The following is an 18,061-nucleotide window of genomic DNA, read 5'->3' on the forward strand; positions in this document are numbered from 1 at the left end:
TGCATAAAAGGAGCTCATATGTACACATTTTAAACAGATATTTTTATATTATTAAATATGATAAGCACTTTATGTGGTGCTTGTTATGGTATCGAATAAGCCTAGGAATAGCACAAAATTATTAGGAATTTTGACTGCCCATTAGCTGAAAAGTGGACTAGGTTAGTTTTCTTTTTTTTTAATTTTTATTTAATTTTTCCCATTTTTCTTTTTTTTTCAATTTTTTATAATAACATTTTTTTTAAATTAAAGGATTTTTAAAAAAATTTTTTTTCTTTTTTTCCCCTTTGAGTTAAGCTGTAACTGGCACATATCAGGTATTAATTATGATGTAAAAAATATGACAGACATTTGAAGCTTCATTCAAAAACCGTGATAGAAGTTTGGAATGTGAAGAAAGTGCATTTGGTAAAGCTCTACCTTCTATAATGTATAACATCTTCATGATTAATCAATTATTAATTGCTGCAAATGATCGATTAAGACGCTTCAAAATTGAATCCCTAACCTCATGCTTTTTATCTGTTGGTTTGAGAGTCAGACTTAAACTTTATGTGTTTGTGTGTGTGTTTATGTAACTGTGCACTTTATTTTTCTGTCTGTCTGGCTCATTCCTCGTGTATTCAGGCATTTTGTTTTATATTTCATGTCCCGTCAAGAATAATAAAAGTTTCATCTTCTTCAATTTACAGCTTTTCTAAGAGTTGAACTTGTGTCACTGCATTTTCAGTTTTAAGTTATTATTTGCTTATATTTACCCCCTCCCCCCAAATCATGCCCTCTACTTCAGCTGCCCCTCCTCATGTCATCCATTATTTAGAATACTCAACAAATAACAAATATCTTCTTTTGCTCTCTCTACCCTCTTTCTTTGTTAATCAGATCTGGCTGACATCATGAGGCGACTGCTGACCAAGTATGACAATCTGTTTGAAATCTCCTTCCCCTACTCCATGGGCTGGCATGGTAAGACAACAAAAGTGAGAGGGTTAAAAAGAAAAAGATCTGATAACCTGTTTGAAGTCTCCTTTGCAGAGTGACAGAAGGAGACAGGGACAGATGGTGGGAAAGATTCAAGATAATTTCAATGTAAATACATGTAAATATGTGGTTGGAACATAAATACTGCGACAAACAGGAGGTTGTCTATCAGGCCAGATATAAATTAGATCATTTAGCTGGATATGTGAATGAGCTCTCAGTGGTCTGAAGGCTCATTTGTGTCATGATCTGCAAAAGTCAGCCATGTGAGGATTTAAAAGACTTTGTACCAAGCCATTTTCCTCCCAAGTATATTCGCCTTTAGTTCATATCAGGCACCAGCATGGAATTAATTCTTTGAATCCTGGGCAAATTGGCTTGATTTCTTGCAAAAAAAATGCGAAGAAAAGCAATGAGACACTTAAAAAGACATGACCCAGAAATTAGCAAGAAATTAGGAAAATGCAAATGTTCAAGAAAATAACTGAAAATTAGGAAGAGAATGATAATTCAAATTACAGCTCACTGGACATTTTTCCCTAGTTTCCATAAAAATAATTTTTAAGTCTACTAATATCTTAACATTTGCAGAACATTTCTTTCCAAGTTGCTTATTGCCCTTTCCTCCATGTTTGTGAAAGAAATCAATTTAATATACTTAGGGTTCCAACATTTTAAAAGTAATGAAAGGCTTTTGAATGCAGCACAAGGAAAGGGATGTCGATCAAGGTTTCACAGGGTTAATGTCACATATGGATATTGATTAGCTTGTTCAATGTCATTAGAAAGATGTTTTAATGTGCAGTGTTTGTTCCGTGAAGGTTAGATAACTCTTTTTCCATTTCAGTCATCACTGCTGAAATAAATTCCCAAAGCAGAAACTCTCACCTTCATCCACTTATTACCACTTCAATGCACACTCAGACACATCGGCATATTTAATGTTCTGTTTCATACATCACCACAAAGTAAAGCAACAGTTCCTACAGGTTAAGAGCACTCGTGGTATAATTCCAGGCTTTTACCATCAGGCAAAGTAACACTGGGAGGCAGAAAAACTGTACAGACCTGTGCGGTGAACATGATGGCGGGGTTAACAAGTTGTTATTAGCATATTCTGCCTTATTTACACACTGACCTCGAAACATCAGCATTCAATTTGAGTCATAAGTCTTAATCCAATACTGACTGTTCTTTTAGCTCTATTTTGGTCTCGACCAACTTCTGTGAAAAGTATTAGGCCCCTTAAATGCTCCTCTCTGTTCAATAGCCAGTTGCTAACCCTGTATGTATACCATTTGATGCTGTAAAGGAAGTGTATTCTAGGTTTTTAGAGCTTTTTTTTTTTCCTTTTTGCTCAAAACAGCTGTCTGCTATTGCTGGAATACTCATGTATGCTGATGAGTATGATGATCCAAAGCAGAGAAGTAACGGGCTGTAAAATCAAGCAATTTGCTAAAAGACGGTAAAACGCTTTGTGGACCTGAGAGGAACTGCAGAGTCTGGTGATAATTCATCATTATGAATTCCATTACTTTTGCATGACAGCAGAACACCACAGTCAGAGGAATTGATAGAACCAACACAAGACAGAAAGCAAGTGAATGATCCAGCAAATACACAAACAATGCTGGAAAATGTCACTTTTTGCAATGAGGGCCAAGAAACCTTTTTAATTTGAACATAAAATACCAACTCTACTTTGAAATAACTGTAAAGCTGCAGGTATTAATCTTCTTTTATATGTGCAAGCATGAGTTTAGCTGGCCTGCTGTTAAGTCACACCTTGCACAAATACAGAAAGGCTGTATGCCTTGTACAGAAAGATGTTTGCTGTCAAGACAGCTGTTCCTCTTCTGAATCTCAAGCACAGCAAAGGCATTGACTGATATTTACTGCTGCTGAGACAGTGAGGGAAACAGGTATTCTGAGTTTTGCCAGACAAACTCCTTGCAGCAGGTTCAAAATGGAACAAAGGTTAGCAGAGTGCAGTGATGCGATGACTGATGTGTGACAGAAAGGAGAGCAGTGTCATTACGGCTGACTAGTCAGAGCGATCCTTGTATCAGCTGAAGGTTGCAGGTCCAATCCCTGCAAGCAGTCGTGTCGCTCTGAGTTGTTTCACAGACAGGAAAACTCACTGCTCACTGACGAAGGTGTTCTGATTCAGACTGATGGACACTCTGGGAACATAAACACTGCAGCACTGAACTAGATACACTACCATGACAACTACAGGGCAGGTTTCTCAGACAGATTAAGGCCTATTTCTGTGCTTACTGGCTCATTTTATCATGCTTGCATGCTGAACTAAGATGCTTAACATAGTAAACATTATATCTGTCAAACACCGTGTTCGTATTGTCATGGTGAGCATGTTAGCACGCCAAAGTTAACTCAATGCACAACTAGACTCCCCTCAGAGTCTACGGAGTCTCAGAGTTTGCTTAGTTTTGAATTAAGAGAACTGTCATAAATCAGAGAAATTATACTTTTAAGATTAATCAATTCTGTCTGCATCATTTCAACACAGACAAATGATCAGGAGCAACCCACTCAATAGTTTTGATAAGATCCATTCATCAGGCTGTATAACTGTTTCTTAACAAGTGCTGATCACTTTAGGATCATTGCTGTTGTACTTTTGAACAATTCGTTTTTGTCTTCTTTAGTTTTGTTTTTTTGTCAATCACCAGAAAAAATGTTGACATTGTATATTTCTGCAAACCATGGGTGTGTTACATATGTGCATCATTATGGGGCTGATATATTTATATACATTTCTACAACACTGGTTATTGTATGGTTATGTTTAAGTTAAGCTTATGTTTGGCTTAAATTGGCTATTTTTTGTGGCACAATCACAGCTGAAAATGCTGGGGATTTCTGACTAAAAGACAAATCCTTTCAGTGCTGCTTTGCCACTGGGAAAGCCATTGATATCTTTCTGAAAACAAGTTCTGTTGGCACAGTCGCCCCCAAAAATGCCTCAGATGGCTTACTTAAAAAAGAAAAACAAACCTGGGCTTGGTAGTCCAGTTGCAGCTGAAAATGCAGTTGTTTTCTCACTAAAAATCAACCACATTTGATGGCACAAGCGCAGCTGGATATGACTTTGTCTCACTAAAAAATGCTATTTTGGAGGCACAATTGCTGCTGGAAATTCTGGCAATTTTTTGTATAAAAAAACCCCCTACTGACGGCACAGTTGCCGCTGAAAATACTGCTGATGTCTCATTAAAAACACACAGTTTTGGTTTTCTGCTCATATACATGTAATCAGAACTACATCACTTAAGAAGAGATGCAATGATGGGGATAAAATGTACAAATGGAACTTATCTGTGGTTTGCAGAAATGTAAAATGCCAAAAATTTTCTTCTGATGACTGCACTGCTTTTTTTGACTCCTCACTTCCAAATGATGGGCTTTTTGTGATCTCTTTCATCTTTCATGAACAGCTTCAATCCAATGACGTGTGCACAAAATGTGACTAATAAGGACTAATGACAAGGCTGAATTTTATCTTGTTCAATTTAGTCTGCAGCTCCATAATCAGGGAGGGACTAATCTAAATTTAAGACTGGTGAAGACGGACAACTTTAATGCCCCTGGCATGCTGCTGCCAGCGTGCCCACATAAAAGAGAGATGATGCACTCATACTGTAGCTCGGAGGAAAGGACAGAGGGTATGAGAGGACACAGTCATCGACTTAGTTTCTTTTTTTTATCAGACATCAAATCTTTGAAGTAAAATCTCAGTCTAAAGTTGCCTGTGGTGAAGGCTTCGACAGATCTTGTGTTAAGTTTCAGCTTTAATCTTCAAGTCTCTTTTATTTTTTAGATGGAGACTAAAACTCATAGGTCATGTTAAGTGTTGAGGGTTGCAAGCAGGTAGTTGGTAGGTTCACCCTAATTTCTGAGGCATTTTTTTTTCACAAGGCTGGGGAAATGGGGAAAACATCTTCCAAAGTAGTAAGAAACAATATGTAAATTTTAAAACTTTGAAAACTTTCTTTCAACTCTCAATACATTTAAATTAGGCCTTTAGTGTATCTCCATCAGTATACTGTCTAAACCAATGTGTAAAATAATTATTAAAGCATAGGTCCCCCAGTCCTTAGTAAAATGTAAATCATGTTGCATATGTCTCTGCTGTTTGTTCTGATTGAATTTTCAATTGTTTTAATGCAATGATGAAGCCAAAGAAAGCCCTCCACACCATGAAAAATAAAGTTAAATAACTAACATACTGAAAATGTGTCCTTGGTGAAATTTAGGATGGCATTAAGCAATCTGGGGCTGAGCTAGAACATTGCCTCTATTGAGTCACATATGAGCTGCACTGTAGTGATGAGCAACGTGATTCTTTTAGTATCAGTTGATACATACAAATATCGTAAACCTATTGTGCTTTTTAAGTTTTGATACTTTTTGCACAACATGTCACTTTCTCTAACGACGCTCTATTACGGACATAGGACAACTTCTGCTGTCTGTCACAGGCAGTCAACTCAAGCTGCAGTGATTCATAAACGCAAGTCATACCAACCTATGAAGAGATGATATTTAATAATCACTCCCCAGAATCTCATGTATACATATCTACGGGGAGTGATGAGGCCGAAGTCTAGAGGTTGCCTCTGACTATGTTCTGCTGTTGCAATAAATATTTAAAAAATTGTTTTCACATTACAACCAAGCTACCATCTGAGGAGCACATGAATGCACCATTGGGCTCGTCTGGTGGAGGTCTTGACTAGGGGTCAAACAGTATTGTTTTTTTAAGAGCTGACACCTATACCGATCATTAGTACTTAATGAGACTGATTTGGAACCAATATGCATTTACAATAACAAATTTTGAAAAATTCTGTTGAAATTTGGAATATAACAAACTCCGACACAAAACTTTGTTTAAATGTTTTAAACAAATGTTTAATCAAAACTTTCAACATCATATACAGGAAGTTCCCTGCAACTTATTTTATAAAGTTCAGTGAAAATTTGAATAAAAAATGAATAAATGAAATAGTTTCTTCAAGTTTTACAAAGTAAAAGTCCCTCCCATGCTGATACATTTTTTGCATGTATTGCTCTCTGGTATTGGTTGAACACAATTTGCATGCTTTTAATTAATTAATTTTATTGGTGATCATTAAAATGAAACGCTGATACAGATAATCAGAAAAATGCCAAATATTGGCTCTGATAATTGGCCAGGCCGATAATCTGTTGACACCTTGTCTTGACTCAAGTCTAATTCAATGGCTTCTTGTTCACTCACTGTAGCAGGCATCATGCGGAGTATTCTATAATAACAGAGAGTAACAGAGTGGTAAAAGTCAGGAATTCATGAGCATTAGAGCGCTTGATAGGCTAACCTAGTACATACTGGAGACCAAAAAGAGTAATTCATAAAGACTGAAGTTTGTTTGTTTTTGTCCATCAGTACTACAATAGTACTGCCCAAAGTGTCCAAATGAGCTAACTGTCAGCTACAATGACATCCTACTGGAAGCAGTGTAAAGATAAATCCGCCCCTACTCATCTTCACAATACCCTTCTTTGTCAAAACACCAACAGCTACTTTTTTCTGTCTAAAAACTCACGATGAAGGCACGTTAACTCAGACAAGAAAAAAAAAATCTTTCACCTTTGCTCCAAATGTCGAATACAGGCCCCTTCTGTATGTGAATCTTTTAGTTTAATACACCACCTGTAGTGTGTGAATATGAGTTAAATTAATTACTTAATTTATTCATTAGTCCCCACTGTTGCAACTAGCAGCCATAAACTCTAACCCTAAAATTCACTGCCAAAGCAGTTTCCTGATCCTCTGACAATTTGAAATGTTTCGCATCCTAATGGACTGTTACTTTACTTCCATGAACATTTTTTTTAATCATTAGATGGGAAGCTTTTAACTCCCAAAATAATGGTGTTATTTTAACTTGACCAAGGGGGATTAAGGCAAAAGAGAATGCTGCGACTATAACTGATGTGCTGCAATGTGCTAACACAGTGTGTCTGTCCAACAAACAGTACACAAACTGCACACACTGACCACCTAATATGGAAACACATAGTCCCATCCACAGAGAGAGCGAGAGAGCGAGAGAGCGAGAGAGAGAGAGAGAGAGACACACACACACACACACACACACACACACACACACACACACACACACACACACACACACACACACACACACACACCTGGCTCACATAATGAGTTGCCTTATCTCCCATCTGTGTTTGTGCTTTATTTTAGCTCATTTTGAAGCAGCCAGCTTTTATTTTTGGGCTCGGCTTATTAGTGGCAGTGTGGTGGAGATAGAAGTGGTTGGATGGTGTTTGAGTCATCTGGGAAATCACGGATTAGATAAAGCTACCTGGTTATTCCTTCTGGAGGAAAACACACAGCACATTACAGACCGTATTAACTGGCTGGATGGAGGACGAGGACAGAGAGAGAGACAGATAGGCATTTTGGGACATGGACTAATACTGCAACATCCTGGATCTATACGAGAAGTAGAAAAGAGTGTCACATATACATTATTATGATTTGTCTATCAGTATGACACCAGTAGCTGTTAGAATTAGTTCCCTATGAATGGATATAGTATGCTGATTCTAAAATAAATGCACACACATTCAGGAGAACAAACCCAAAAACAATTCAAAACTGTGTAATTGTCTACTAATAGGAGCATCTGTCTCTATTCATTCATTATCTGTCCTCTTCAGTCTTTTCTTTGTTCCTCCTTTTTCTTCTACCATCCATTAGTTTCTTTTATGTCGACCTCCTGTTGTCTCTATCTGTGTCTGATCAGCCCCCGTTGTCGGGAAACTGCCTCTAAAGGAAAAGCTCTTATTTTGAATACAGTGTCTCTATGGATCTATTTTTGAATTTCTTTTGTATTTTCTAACAAGAGACATGTTTCTACTTCTACTTCTGATCACCTCATTACCTCCCACTAAGATCAGAAAGCAGCGCAGACAACAGAGACAGTATTTAAATGTTAAATACAGTCGCAAATCACTGGAAATGTATCTGTGGTAATGACCCTCTTGAGAGGATTTAGGGAGTTGTGTAATACTGCAGTTTTTCATGCAGTAAATCAGCAAGTTTTGTCAAGTTAGATTTAGAGAGGGTGACAAATTGAAGGAAAACTTGAATAAAAGAGCAGAAAACATGTTGAATACAAATGCCTACAATAGCAGTCTTGGAGGGCTTTATATTCTGTACAGCATACAACCGTATCAGTTTTTAGACCATGGATAATCAGCTTGCTTTGCTTTGGGCCACTTTTTATAAAATGGCAGGAAGCCATGTTTCTCAGATTGTAGGCCATTTCTTAGATTTTAGGACATTTTTATGTTTTTTAGGAAGTTTGTAGGATATTATGACATTTCTAGGATTTTCAGAGGTTTTCAGTATTTTAGAACGTTTCTAGGATTTGGGGAATTCTATTCCTCCACTGGCTCTTTTTTTGATAAACAAGCTCTACTTTGATGCTGTCTGCACTCTGGCACATTATATACATACAGTACAAAAACAAGTCCCAGTGTGAATCACTTCATTTTTATTGTGAATCACAAAATAGTTGAGGAGCCACCCGGCACACTATCGGGGACCAGATTTGGCCCACGATAGTAGTTAAGTATCACTGCTTAAGACCCTAGGTTTTGACAAGGAAAAAGTCCCAATAAACATACTTTTCAGTGGAAAAACAGAAAACTCTGTCTCTTTTTCTCCCCAGTGTTAGTTGATTTGGACATTCTCACAAATCAAATTTGTACATTTCTCATTTGGCTGTTTATCTACTTTTGTTTTGCCTACACAAACTAAAAAACACATACTCAAAGCTCATAAGCCAAACCACTGAGGCATAACCTTCTGCTCATTACTTACAGTTTAATACTGATGCATTCTAAATGAATGCATCAGTGGTGGCTGGTTATACTGTCCAATTACCAGAATTTAGTGGAGCCCTGCCAGCTAATCAGAGTGTATAATTCTCAGCAGCCGTGATAAAAAGCAAACAATCTCCAAAAGAACAGATCATCGGTTCCTCTTCACAAAAAGTACTTTATCACTATAAAATCTTTATTTTGTTTCATTGCTCCATTGCTCTCAGTCAACACTGGCTCCTCCTTTAATTTACCCTAGCAACCTGATGGGGGGCTGTCTGGTCTGCAGCTTGGAAGCATTAATGAGCAGAGGGCCTTGTTCATGTGGTGTGGATGGCTGAGAGATAACGAGCTTGTTGTGTCCTGGCTATGCATATCCTTGATTAGCCTTTAGTGTTTGATTGTGCTGTCGATCTGTTTGTGTGTGTGTGTGTGTGTGTGTGTGTGTGTGTGTGTGTGTGTGTTATGTGTATGTGTTGTTAACATGTCATCCAGTTTTGCAGAAACACTGAGAAAATGCTTATTGTGCACATATTTACAAATATTACTGCCATATTGCACTTGAGGCTGTTGTTCAGTACAACAAATAATACTCAAGAAGGTGTCCTGAAACTTTGCACAGACAAATCCTCCACCAAATTCTTATTTTTCTCGATATCGGAACACATTAGAGTGTTTTGTCGAACTTATACCATGATGTCAGTTTACCTGAAGATGCTCTTTTACAAAAGATGGTACATAACAAGTGGCACCAACACAGACAGAATACAACTTGTTATACTCTGAAAGCCACGGCCACCTGAGGTGAAGGCTAGCGGCACCACAATAAGCAACTAAAAGCCGAAGCATAAAAAAAGTGCTTGTAGCTCGCTAAAAACATGCAATATCGTGTCACTGGATTATTTAAGAACCTTATGTTTTTCAGAGAGAAAGTTAAATCAACAAAGTGAATATTGCTGGTTTATCTCAGTGTCCCTCCTTACATTGCTTTTCTGTGAGAAATGATTTCACCAAACAGCCAGAAGTGACATACATTAATATTTACAATTATTTGATCAAATTGCTAAGATCATCGTTAAAGCTTTTAAAACCAAGCACTAATAAGCTTAAACCTCTACAGTTTGTCTTACCAAGTTAACAAAACACTGGCTGCACATTGGTAAATGGAGTGAAAGGATCCCACAGTTTTTCCATATCTTCTTGATGTTTTACATCTTAGCGCTTAAAAGTTCAGTTTTTACAGTTTGGCAGCTTGTTAAATCTATGGATTCTTTAGGTATTTTTCTTGTTGTTTTCTAGCGGATGTAAATGACAAGGAGGGACCTTCACACAACACAGACTCAATGAAGAGTGATAGATTGCTGGTTTAACTCTTGATCTGGTCTATTTCAGGAGTGAGACTTAACTTATAACAAGGAGGAAAATTGTTGCTATGGCTACCCCCACACGAATGTACCAAGCACACTGAGTGTTTTAAAAATTCACAAGAAATATGCCTTGTGACCTGTTATAAATTTTACTGTATCATCAACAGTTTTGGTATACTATTTAAGACTGTAAAACCCATCTGGATAATCTTAGCTGACTAGTCGTCAGTGTGAACATAGCCTCTGCTTGCCTTTATATCTTATGTCCCTCTCTCTTTCTTCAGGAGCCCCAACTGGCCCCCATTCAAAGAATGACAACTCTCATTGGCAGCTACATGCTCACTACTACCCTCCTCTGCTGCGTTCAGCTACAGTTAAGAAGTTTATGGTCGGGTATGAGATGCTTGCACAGGAACAAAGGGACCTCACCCCTGAACAGGTGAATACATGTGTGCAAACCCAGCTTTATACAATAGTTACAAGTGTGTTCTGTTCTCCAATGTACAGTAGATATTATAGATAAATACATACATGTGCAAGATATTTTCACGGCTATTATTCTTTCCCACACTATCGTTTTCTCAGAGCTTGTTGAGATTACTGTTGCATTTCATAAATTGAGTTGATGTTCTTATCTGGAGCTTCTTGCAGTCAGTGGCAATGCACAGTCACAACTTAAGTGATTAAATTTCATCCTTTAGTAAGGGGGATTTGAGCAGTAAGATTTGAGATTTGATGTTCGGGGCTTTGTTTTTACCCCAGGCCATTGAAAGTTGACCCTTTCCCAGCATACTAATTATAAAGTATCGCATTTGCTTTCTGTCCCCATATTTGCCTTCAAAACTTTTTAAAAGCTTGACAGTGCTGTTCTTGTATTTTTAGGCTGCTGAGAAACTTAGGAACCTACCCGAAGAGCACTATAAAACCAGAGAGAACCTGGGAAAAGGAGAGGAAAGAGAAAAAGAAGACAGAGGAAAGTAAAAGTGAAACGATCTGCGTGATGATTAGAAGTGCACCTCAACCACTAGAAGAAAATCTTTGCATTGTACATTTCTGCAAACCACAGATATGTTGCATTTGTACATTTCAAGCATCATATACCTGTGACACAGTTCACATTCTATGTTTATGAGCTGACTGTCATCAGAAGGTGGAGGAGACGGCGAATGGTGTGATACTTAGGTAAGATGGCTGCCAAACTGCAGAAAACTATGAACCACTCTGTGAGACCAACAAACATCAGATATGGTTATTTTTAAGTGAATTGTCTGAGGCATATCCTGCTGAGATTCTGTCACCAAAACTGTGTGTTTTTACTGAAACACTGGCAGCATTTCCACCCATGATATTGCCACCAAAAGTGGCCATTTTAAGCCAAAATAGGATCTTTCTCTAACCATAACCAAGGGGATTTTCTGCCTAAACATAACCACACATTAACCACAGTGTTGTTGAAAAGTATAGTTTCAACATATTATCTCCATAATAATGTACAAATGTTACATGTCCATGGTTTGCCAAAACTTACAAAATTAACATTTGTCCTGGCAAGGATGAAAATACAGCTGTATTAAACCCATAGTTGTTGTTTTTTTTCTTTTGATGTACATACATGATAGCTTTTGTTTTGGAAGTACTGTAAAAAATATCTGAAGTTGATATGTGACTGAAAGTGGTCCAATATATTAAAGTGCCTTTGCAAATACAGGGCTTTAAGATAATCCTACTTGCAGAATATGGGGTACATGTATGTTTTCAATACATTTGTCAGCACAAAGCTGGTCCCGGGCTCTGTTCTATAATTATGAAATGGACTTCAAACAAAATGTGCTATGGAACTCTGCATCCATGTTTTAGGGAGATAATGAGAGAACATTATTCCTTTCTTCTCCGCTGTCCCTTCTGTTGAATTTAAACAAACTTTGTTTGTTGTTTGGTTATGTTGGAAGCCTTTCAACCACAACGTTTTTTTTTCTGCAACACAATGAGTTATTTGTGATTCAAATGAATGTCTTTGTTTCCTGTGAACGTTTTTACATGGAAAATAATTCCCGAAGTTGTTAACTGTTTGACAGCTTTCAGCCTCCAGAGGTGTGACAGTTAATTTCATAGAGAAAATCAATGACTTAACATATGCCATGTCACCTGTTTATGTTAACAGAGACACTGTTATACTGAATCATTATCAAGTTGACTTCATGTCATCCTTATCAGGCAGCTCCAAATCCTGAGTTTGATACACTTAAAACATATTGGTAATAAAAGTTGGAACATGTCTGGAATTCAATACAAAAACAATACTGACACTTTGCCTGCCACTGAGTGACTCAAAACTACGCTGGATCATAAGTGTTTCAAATAAGCAGGGTGTGAAATGGGGTAGGAAATAGCTAGTCAATGAATGAGGGTGCGATTTGGAGCAAATCATGGGGTTGGAAATTTCAGCACCATGGATAGAGGCACAGAGCCTGAGTGTCAGTGCTTCAGAGCCATGGAGAGAGACTGAGAGAGACATGAGGTGAATCTTTCAGCACCATGGACAGGGACAGTCTGCAGACTCTGAGCCTGATCACACCTCCTATTAAAATGCCTCTTGAGCCATCTAATCAAATGCAGACAGCCCTAAGTCTGTCTGTTCACATCTAAAAAGCACATCCACATGCATGTTGAGTGACCACCAGATCTCACCTCCCCACTCTATATGCAAATAAACGCATACATTATTTCCATTTGCAATAACCAAATGTGTTGTTGTTTATAACGCACACTTACCACAGCTAGGACTGCCACTGCTGCAGAAGTGTGAGCTACATGCCAGGGACAGTTGGTGAGAGTCTGCCTGCACACACAGTGACAAGAGCTAACTGTTGTCATCACAAAGCTAACATTATGTAATGGTTATTTACAGGTTTAAGAACTGAGTTGAGCCGTTTCTTTGCTGCTATGGGTTTTATTGTATTGGGTATTATTTTTATTTTATTTACTTACTTTTTTCTTTAAAAAAAAACAAACAAAAGAAAAACAAATTCTCAGGTAAATTTATTTATCTATTTATTTATTTATTTAGAGTCACATCTTTGGTTGATCATTGCCTTCTTCCCATGCTTTTGAATGAAATCAAGCCATTTTGCTCAGATCTTAACGGGTTAAACAGAAGAATATGGATTTCATATGATACGCTCATTTACACTTGTTCCACATGGGTGTTTGTGCAATGCTTATTCTAATTACTTCATTATAATTAAGCACAACTATAATTAGGTTTAGAATTTCAGCTGTTCCCAGAAAGATTCATGCAGGGAAATCAAATAAATAGTCTAATAAAACACCTCAAGGAGAGCTGAGTGCTCTGGAAAGGTGGCAGGAAAAAACCCAGTGAGCTGGAGGATTCATGTGGATTAAGATACTTGTATCCTCTGACCACATATATAAGCAATACGAGTAAATGGGTTAGTTAGTTTATTCTTGACACGTTAAATGAGGTGTGCTCTCACCATGACAACAGCAGATGGTGGTGTTGCTTAAAAAGTGAGGTGAATGAGCTGTTTTGGTTTGTACCAACACCTTTAAATGCATTCTCCCCTTGTTTTTCTCAGTTGAGCTAAAGATGCTTGTAAACTTTTCTCTTTCAGCATGGAGGTCAGGGTCAGCTACAGAATTAAACCCCACGGAGCAAAAAGGTGCTCAGTATTTTTGCTCAAGGGCACTTCAGTGGGTCGTTGTGTGAGTGTGTGTCCTGGAGCGTACAGATGGGCTTTATATCTATAAACACCACTCTGCTGCACACAATCATTCTCAGCGTAGATGTTCAGCGCTCAACTCCATAAACACACAGTCACCGTGTCAGAACAGGACCTGCTCCTCTTCATGAACATCACTGTCTTTTTAGAGGAACAAAAGTCTGTGTTGTATAATAGCAGTGCCACGTAATGGGTAATCAATACATTAAAACAATCAAATTGATGCATGCAAGACTGTGGTTAAACTGGAATTTCATGATCAGGCTAGAGGTTTCACATCATGATGCGATATGCAAGAATATGCCTAAACAAGTAACCAGGCAGTGGAGTCAGAAGCAGGAGCGTGTGATGAGACAGGGTGATTACAAAAATAACAACAGCATGTTAAATTAGTCAGATAGTGAGGGCTGATAAGGGCCATATGGGTATTTGCTTCAACTCACAACATAATGGGGACCTATTATGCTCATTTTCAGGTTCATATTTAATTGTATTTTATATATATATTACTTCCTATGAGTACATTTTTAGAAAATGTTAATGTTCAAACTACACTATTTTTCTCATACTGTCTGCTCTGGAACACCTGTATTCATTGTCTGGAATACTCCATCTGATTCTTAAGTCCCCCCGCTGGAAAAAAAAGCCCAGCTGTTTGATTGGTTAATGTTTACAGGTTTTCTGCATCTCAGCATCTATGCGCCGTCATTTTAGCCAGGGAACGACCTTAATGGAGTATAGTGGCAATAAAATGCCAATAAAAGCTTCTTAACCAAAATTTCAATAACAGGACATGTTCCTGCTGAAATATGATCCAAAAACAGGGAGAAATTTACAACACTAGCAAACAAAATTACATGTTTCCCTGATGTTACCATGAGCCTACATTTAGCAGTGTATTGCAGATGGGTACTGTCTTTATAGCTGCATTTGCTGCTATAAAGACAGAAAAAAAAAAAAATCACCAAGAAAAGCTTCTAAACAAGAGTCCTAACAACAGGACATGTTCAAGCAGGAATTTACAAGATCAAGAACTGAGACAACATGTTTCCCCAATGTGAGCATGTGATACATAGAGAAATGTACTTCCAGCTAAAGAATTACTGTATAGCATCAATTTGTACCATAAAAAACACCAATAAAAGCTTCTAAACCAAAATCTTCAAAAACTGACATATTCCAGCACAAAAATGAACAGAAGATGGAAATGAGAAATTAACAACATTGGTAATCAGGATAACATGTTTTCCTGACTTGAGCATGTAGCTGAATGTAGCAGGTTATGATACATAACGTAAACATACGGGGGGTCGACAGACTATCAGCCTGGCTGATTATTGGGGCTGATATTCAGCATTTTAACGATTATCTGTATCAGCATTTTCTTTGAAAGATTGCCAATAAAACTAAATAATTAAAAAGTCCAAACAAAGTGTTGGCATGGAAGGAACTTTTACTTTGTAAAAACTAAGGGAGCTATTTTTATTTATTTATTTGTAATTTTAATTTTCTCTCAACTAAAAGAAAAAGTTTCTGGGAACTTGCTGTACATGATGTTGAATGTTTCAGTTTTGATTTAACATTTGCTAAAGGCATTTAAAAGAGTGTTGGAGTTTGCTATATATCAGTCGACCCCAAATAAACATTCTGTGTGCCTAAAGCTGATGGCTATAAGAAATCTGTCATGAGCTGACATCAGTTTGTCTCAAAGCAGAATATAAAAAAGTTGGCCACAGAGTATTAAGAAGGAGCTGAAGCCTGAGGTTTTTGCTCACAGGGGATTTTTTACCCCATTATTTGAGATATTGGCCATGTTTAAAATAAACATCCGACATTATAACATTATATGACAGAAAATAAGGAAAAGCATGATAGGTCCCCTCTCAGTTTTATTTCCTATTAAGTTTCCATGAAGCCAGACTTCAGTGTATGAAAATCAACTTACAGAGGCTCTTCGTGTTGGCGCAGAGCGCAGAACGCAGCAGTGCGCTGCAGTGTTGATGCCAAGAATCAGTGTGTCTTGTGCGGTCAGCTGCCCGCCTGCTCAGAGCAGGTAAACACCTCAGCAGCACACTTTTGTTTCATAATATTTTTGTCACTTTATTTTGTGAAGTCATGGCCATAAAAACCTCTCTAAAAACACCCTTTCTTTCCAGTTTTGTGAATGCTTGTTTTTCAAAAAGCTGACATGATTAAAAATGACAAAAAACTTAGTTTCACTATGATAAGGGCATTTATACCTGCCAGACTGAATATATATTCTTACAAGCTCTTCAACATACAAGTTAGTAAGTAGCCTATAGTCCACTAAAGGTACCTAATTTACTGGTGACTGTCTTTATAGCCATCTGAAGGCAGCACGTATCTTTTCCACCTGCAGTCTGTAATTGGAGTGATGTTCGCTGTCAGGCCCCAATTAGACATGGCAGACTGGCTGGTTACATTTCGTGCAACAAGCAGCAGACTGTTGCAAAAATAACCACAGAAACTTCTGTGCTGATTTGCACATCAAACTTGTTGCTTGTTCTTTTGATACATTATTCTACACAGCTTCTGCAAATTAACAGGCGTGTTTGAGGCAGACACATTAAAACAGTCCACAAAAAGTCGCAGATCAATTACAACTTCTCTCCTCAGCTAATAACTCCTGCAGAACTGTCTGTTTCTGACAGAACTTCCCCCCGTGTCTCCAATCAAAAACACCAGTTAGAAATTAATATTAAACCTGATTTTTATTTATTTATTTTTTAGACTGAAAGTGATGTTTTGGCTCCATGTAAATTCCTATGACAATAATTAAGCTTAAAGTACTTTTTATTATTATATTTTAAATATTGATATTGTGGTACTGAGTGAAAAGCATAACAGTCTAAGAGTTTTGGCAGAAAATATCATTATCAATGGCCTATATTACTCTATTGACAGAACATTATATAAATGAGTAGAAAACTAAACAGGATGTTAAAAAAGGCAGAAGCTTTATATTAAATTCAAAATAAGATCTGCAGATATAGTCTTATATTGATACCATTATCGAAACTCCTTAACGATTGGAATCTTTATCGATAGCACTGGAAAGACGAGGCAACAATTCATTTTTAACAAAACTGGTTTTATTTTTACTGCTTAATAAGTGACTGTTTTATATTGCCAGGAAAACAAATTCCTCACCCAAACTGTACTGTATTATATTGTATAAGTATCTCACCAAAAACTAAATTTTCCTTTTTTCTTGTTGTTACATTTGAACACATCATGACGATGTTTTATCTACCTCTGCCTAATAGTCATTTTACTAAGCCGACATTGACTGCATCACAATGAAACCTTATGCTACCTTGTTTATTTAGTTTACTAGCTCTATTTTAACAGGAATTTTAACATTGGATTACTATTTTTTTAACTGACAGGACTTGCAGTTAGGAAAAACAGATCAGAATTTATTTATCTCCAACTATGAAGCTGATTTTTTTCTCAGCAGCAAATTTCCTCTTTTCTTTATTATCCTTTAAAAAACACAAAACAAACAAACACACAAACAAAAATGTTTACTGTTTTAAAACTCTACAGGCCAAACTATTTCCTGCTTTCCCCTCCTGCTTGTGGCCGGACCTTTCACCATGTGGATTTTGGTCTCACTACACCAGCAGCCTCAACTACTTAAACTGGAATGTACCATCCATTTGAGCAAGCACAGGGTGGACTACGTCTCCAGAAAGCATTCAATCAATACACAGCGACCAACAGAGAACTCATTTAAGATTTCTCAGTCACCATTTGCATCAAAAATATACCTGTAGACATAAAAACACACACACGAGTACATCAACTGTAGTAGAATGTCATCTATTACAGAAAAATGTTACCATTGCTGCCACACTTAGTGTTGCCCAATCATGCACATCTGTTTTCACTCTCAGTAAATTACCTGTACAAACATCCCCAAACAACAAATCCTTTACATTAAGGGTCGACAGATTATCGTTCTGGCCAATTATCGGGGCCATTATTTGGCATTTTGCCAATAATCTGTATCAGCGTTTTATTTTAAAG

At 37.3% G+C, this 18,061-nt stretch overlaps 1 protein-coding gene across 1 annotated transcript in view; it reads left to right on the plus strand.

Moving 5' to 3' along the window:
* Window positions 1-12,575, plus strand: part of galt (galactose-1-phosphate uridylyltransferase) — a 33,173-nt gene extending 20,598 nt beyond the window's left edge. The window contains exons 10-12 of the mRNA XM_042509694.1: window positions 883-966; window positions 10,553-10,707; window positions 11,151-12,575. Of these exons, the coding sequence (XP_042365628.1) occupies window positions 883-966; window positions 10,553-10,707; window positions 11,151-11,249 (338 nt within the window). The 3' untranslated portion in view covers window positions 11,250-12,575. The remainder of the gene's footprint in view (window positions 1-882; window positions 967-10,552; window positions 10,708-11,150) is intronic.
* Window positions 12,576-18,061: the final 5,486 nt, after the last annotated feature.

Source organism: Plectropomus leopardus, chromosome 20, assembly GCF_008729295.1.
Source record: "Plectropomus leopardus isolate mb chromosome 20, YSFRI_Pleo_2.0, whole genome shotgun sequence".
In the NCBI taxonomy this organism is placed as follows: Eukaryota; Metazoa; Chordata; class Actinopteri; order Perciformes; family Serranidae; genus Plectropomus; species Plectropomus leopardus.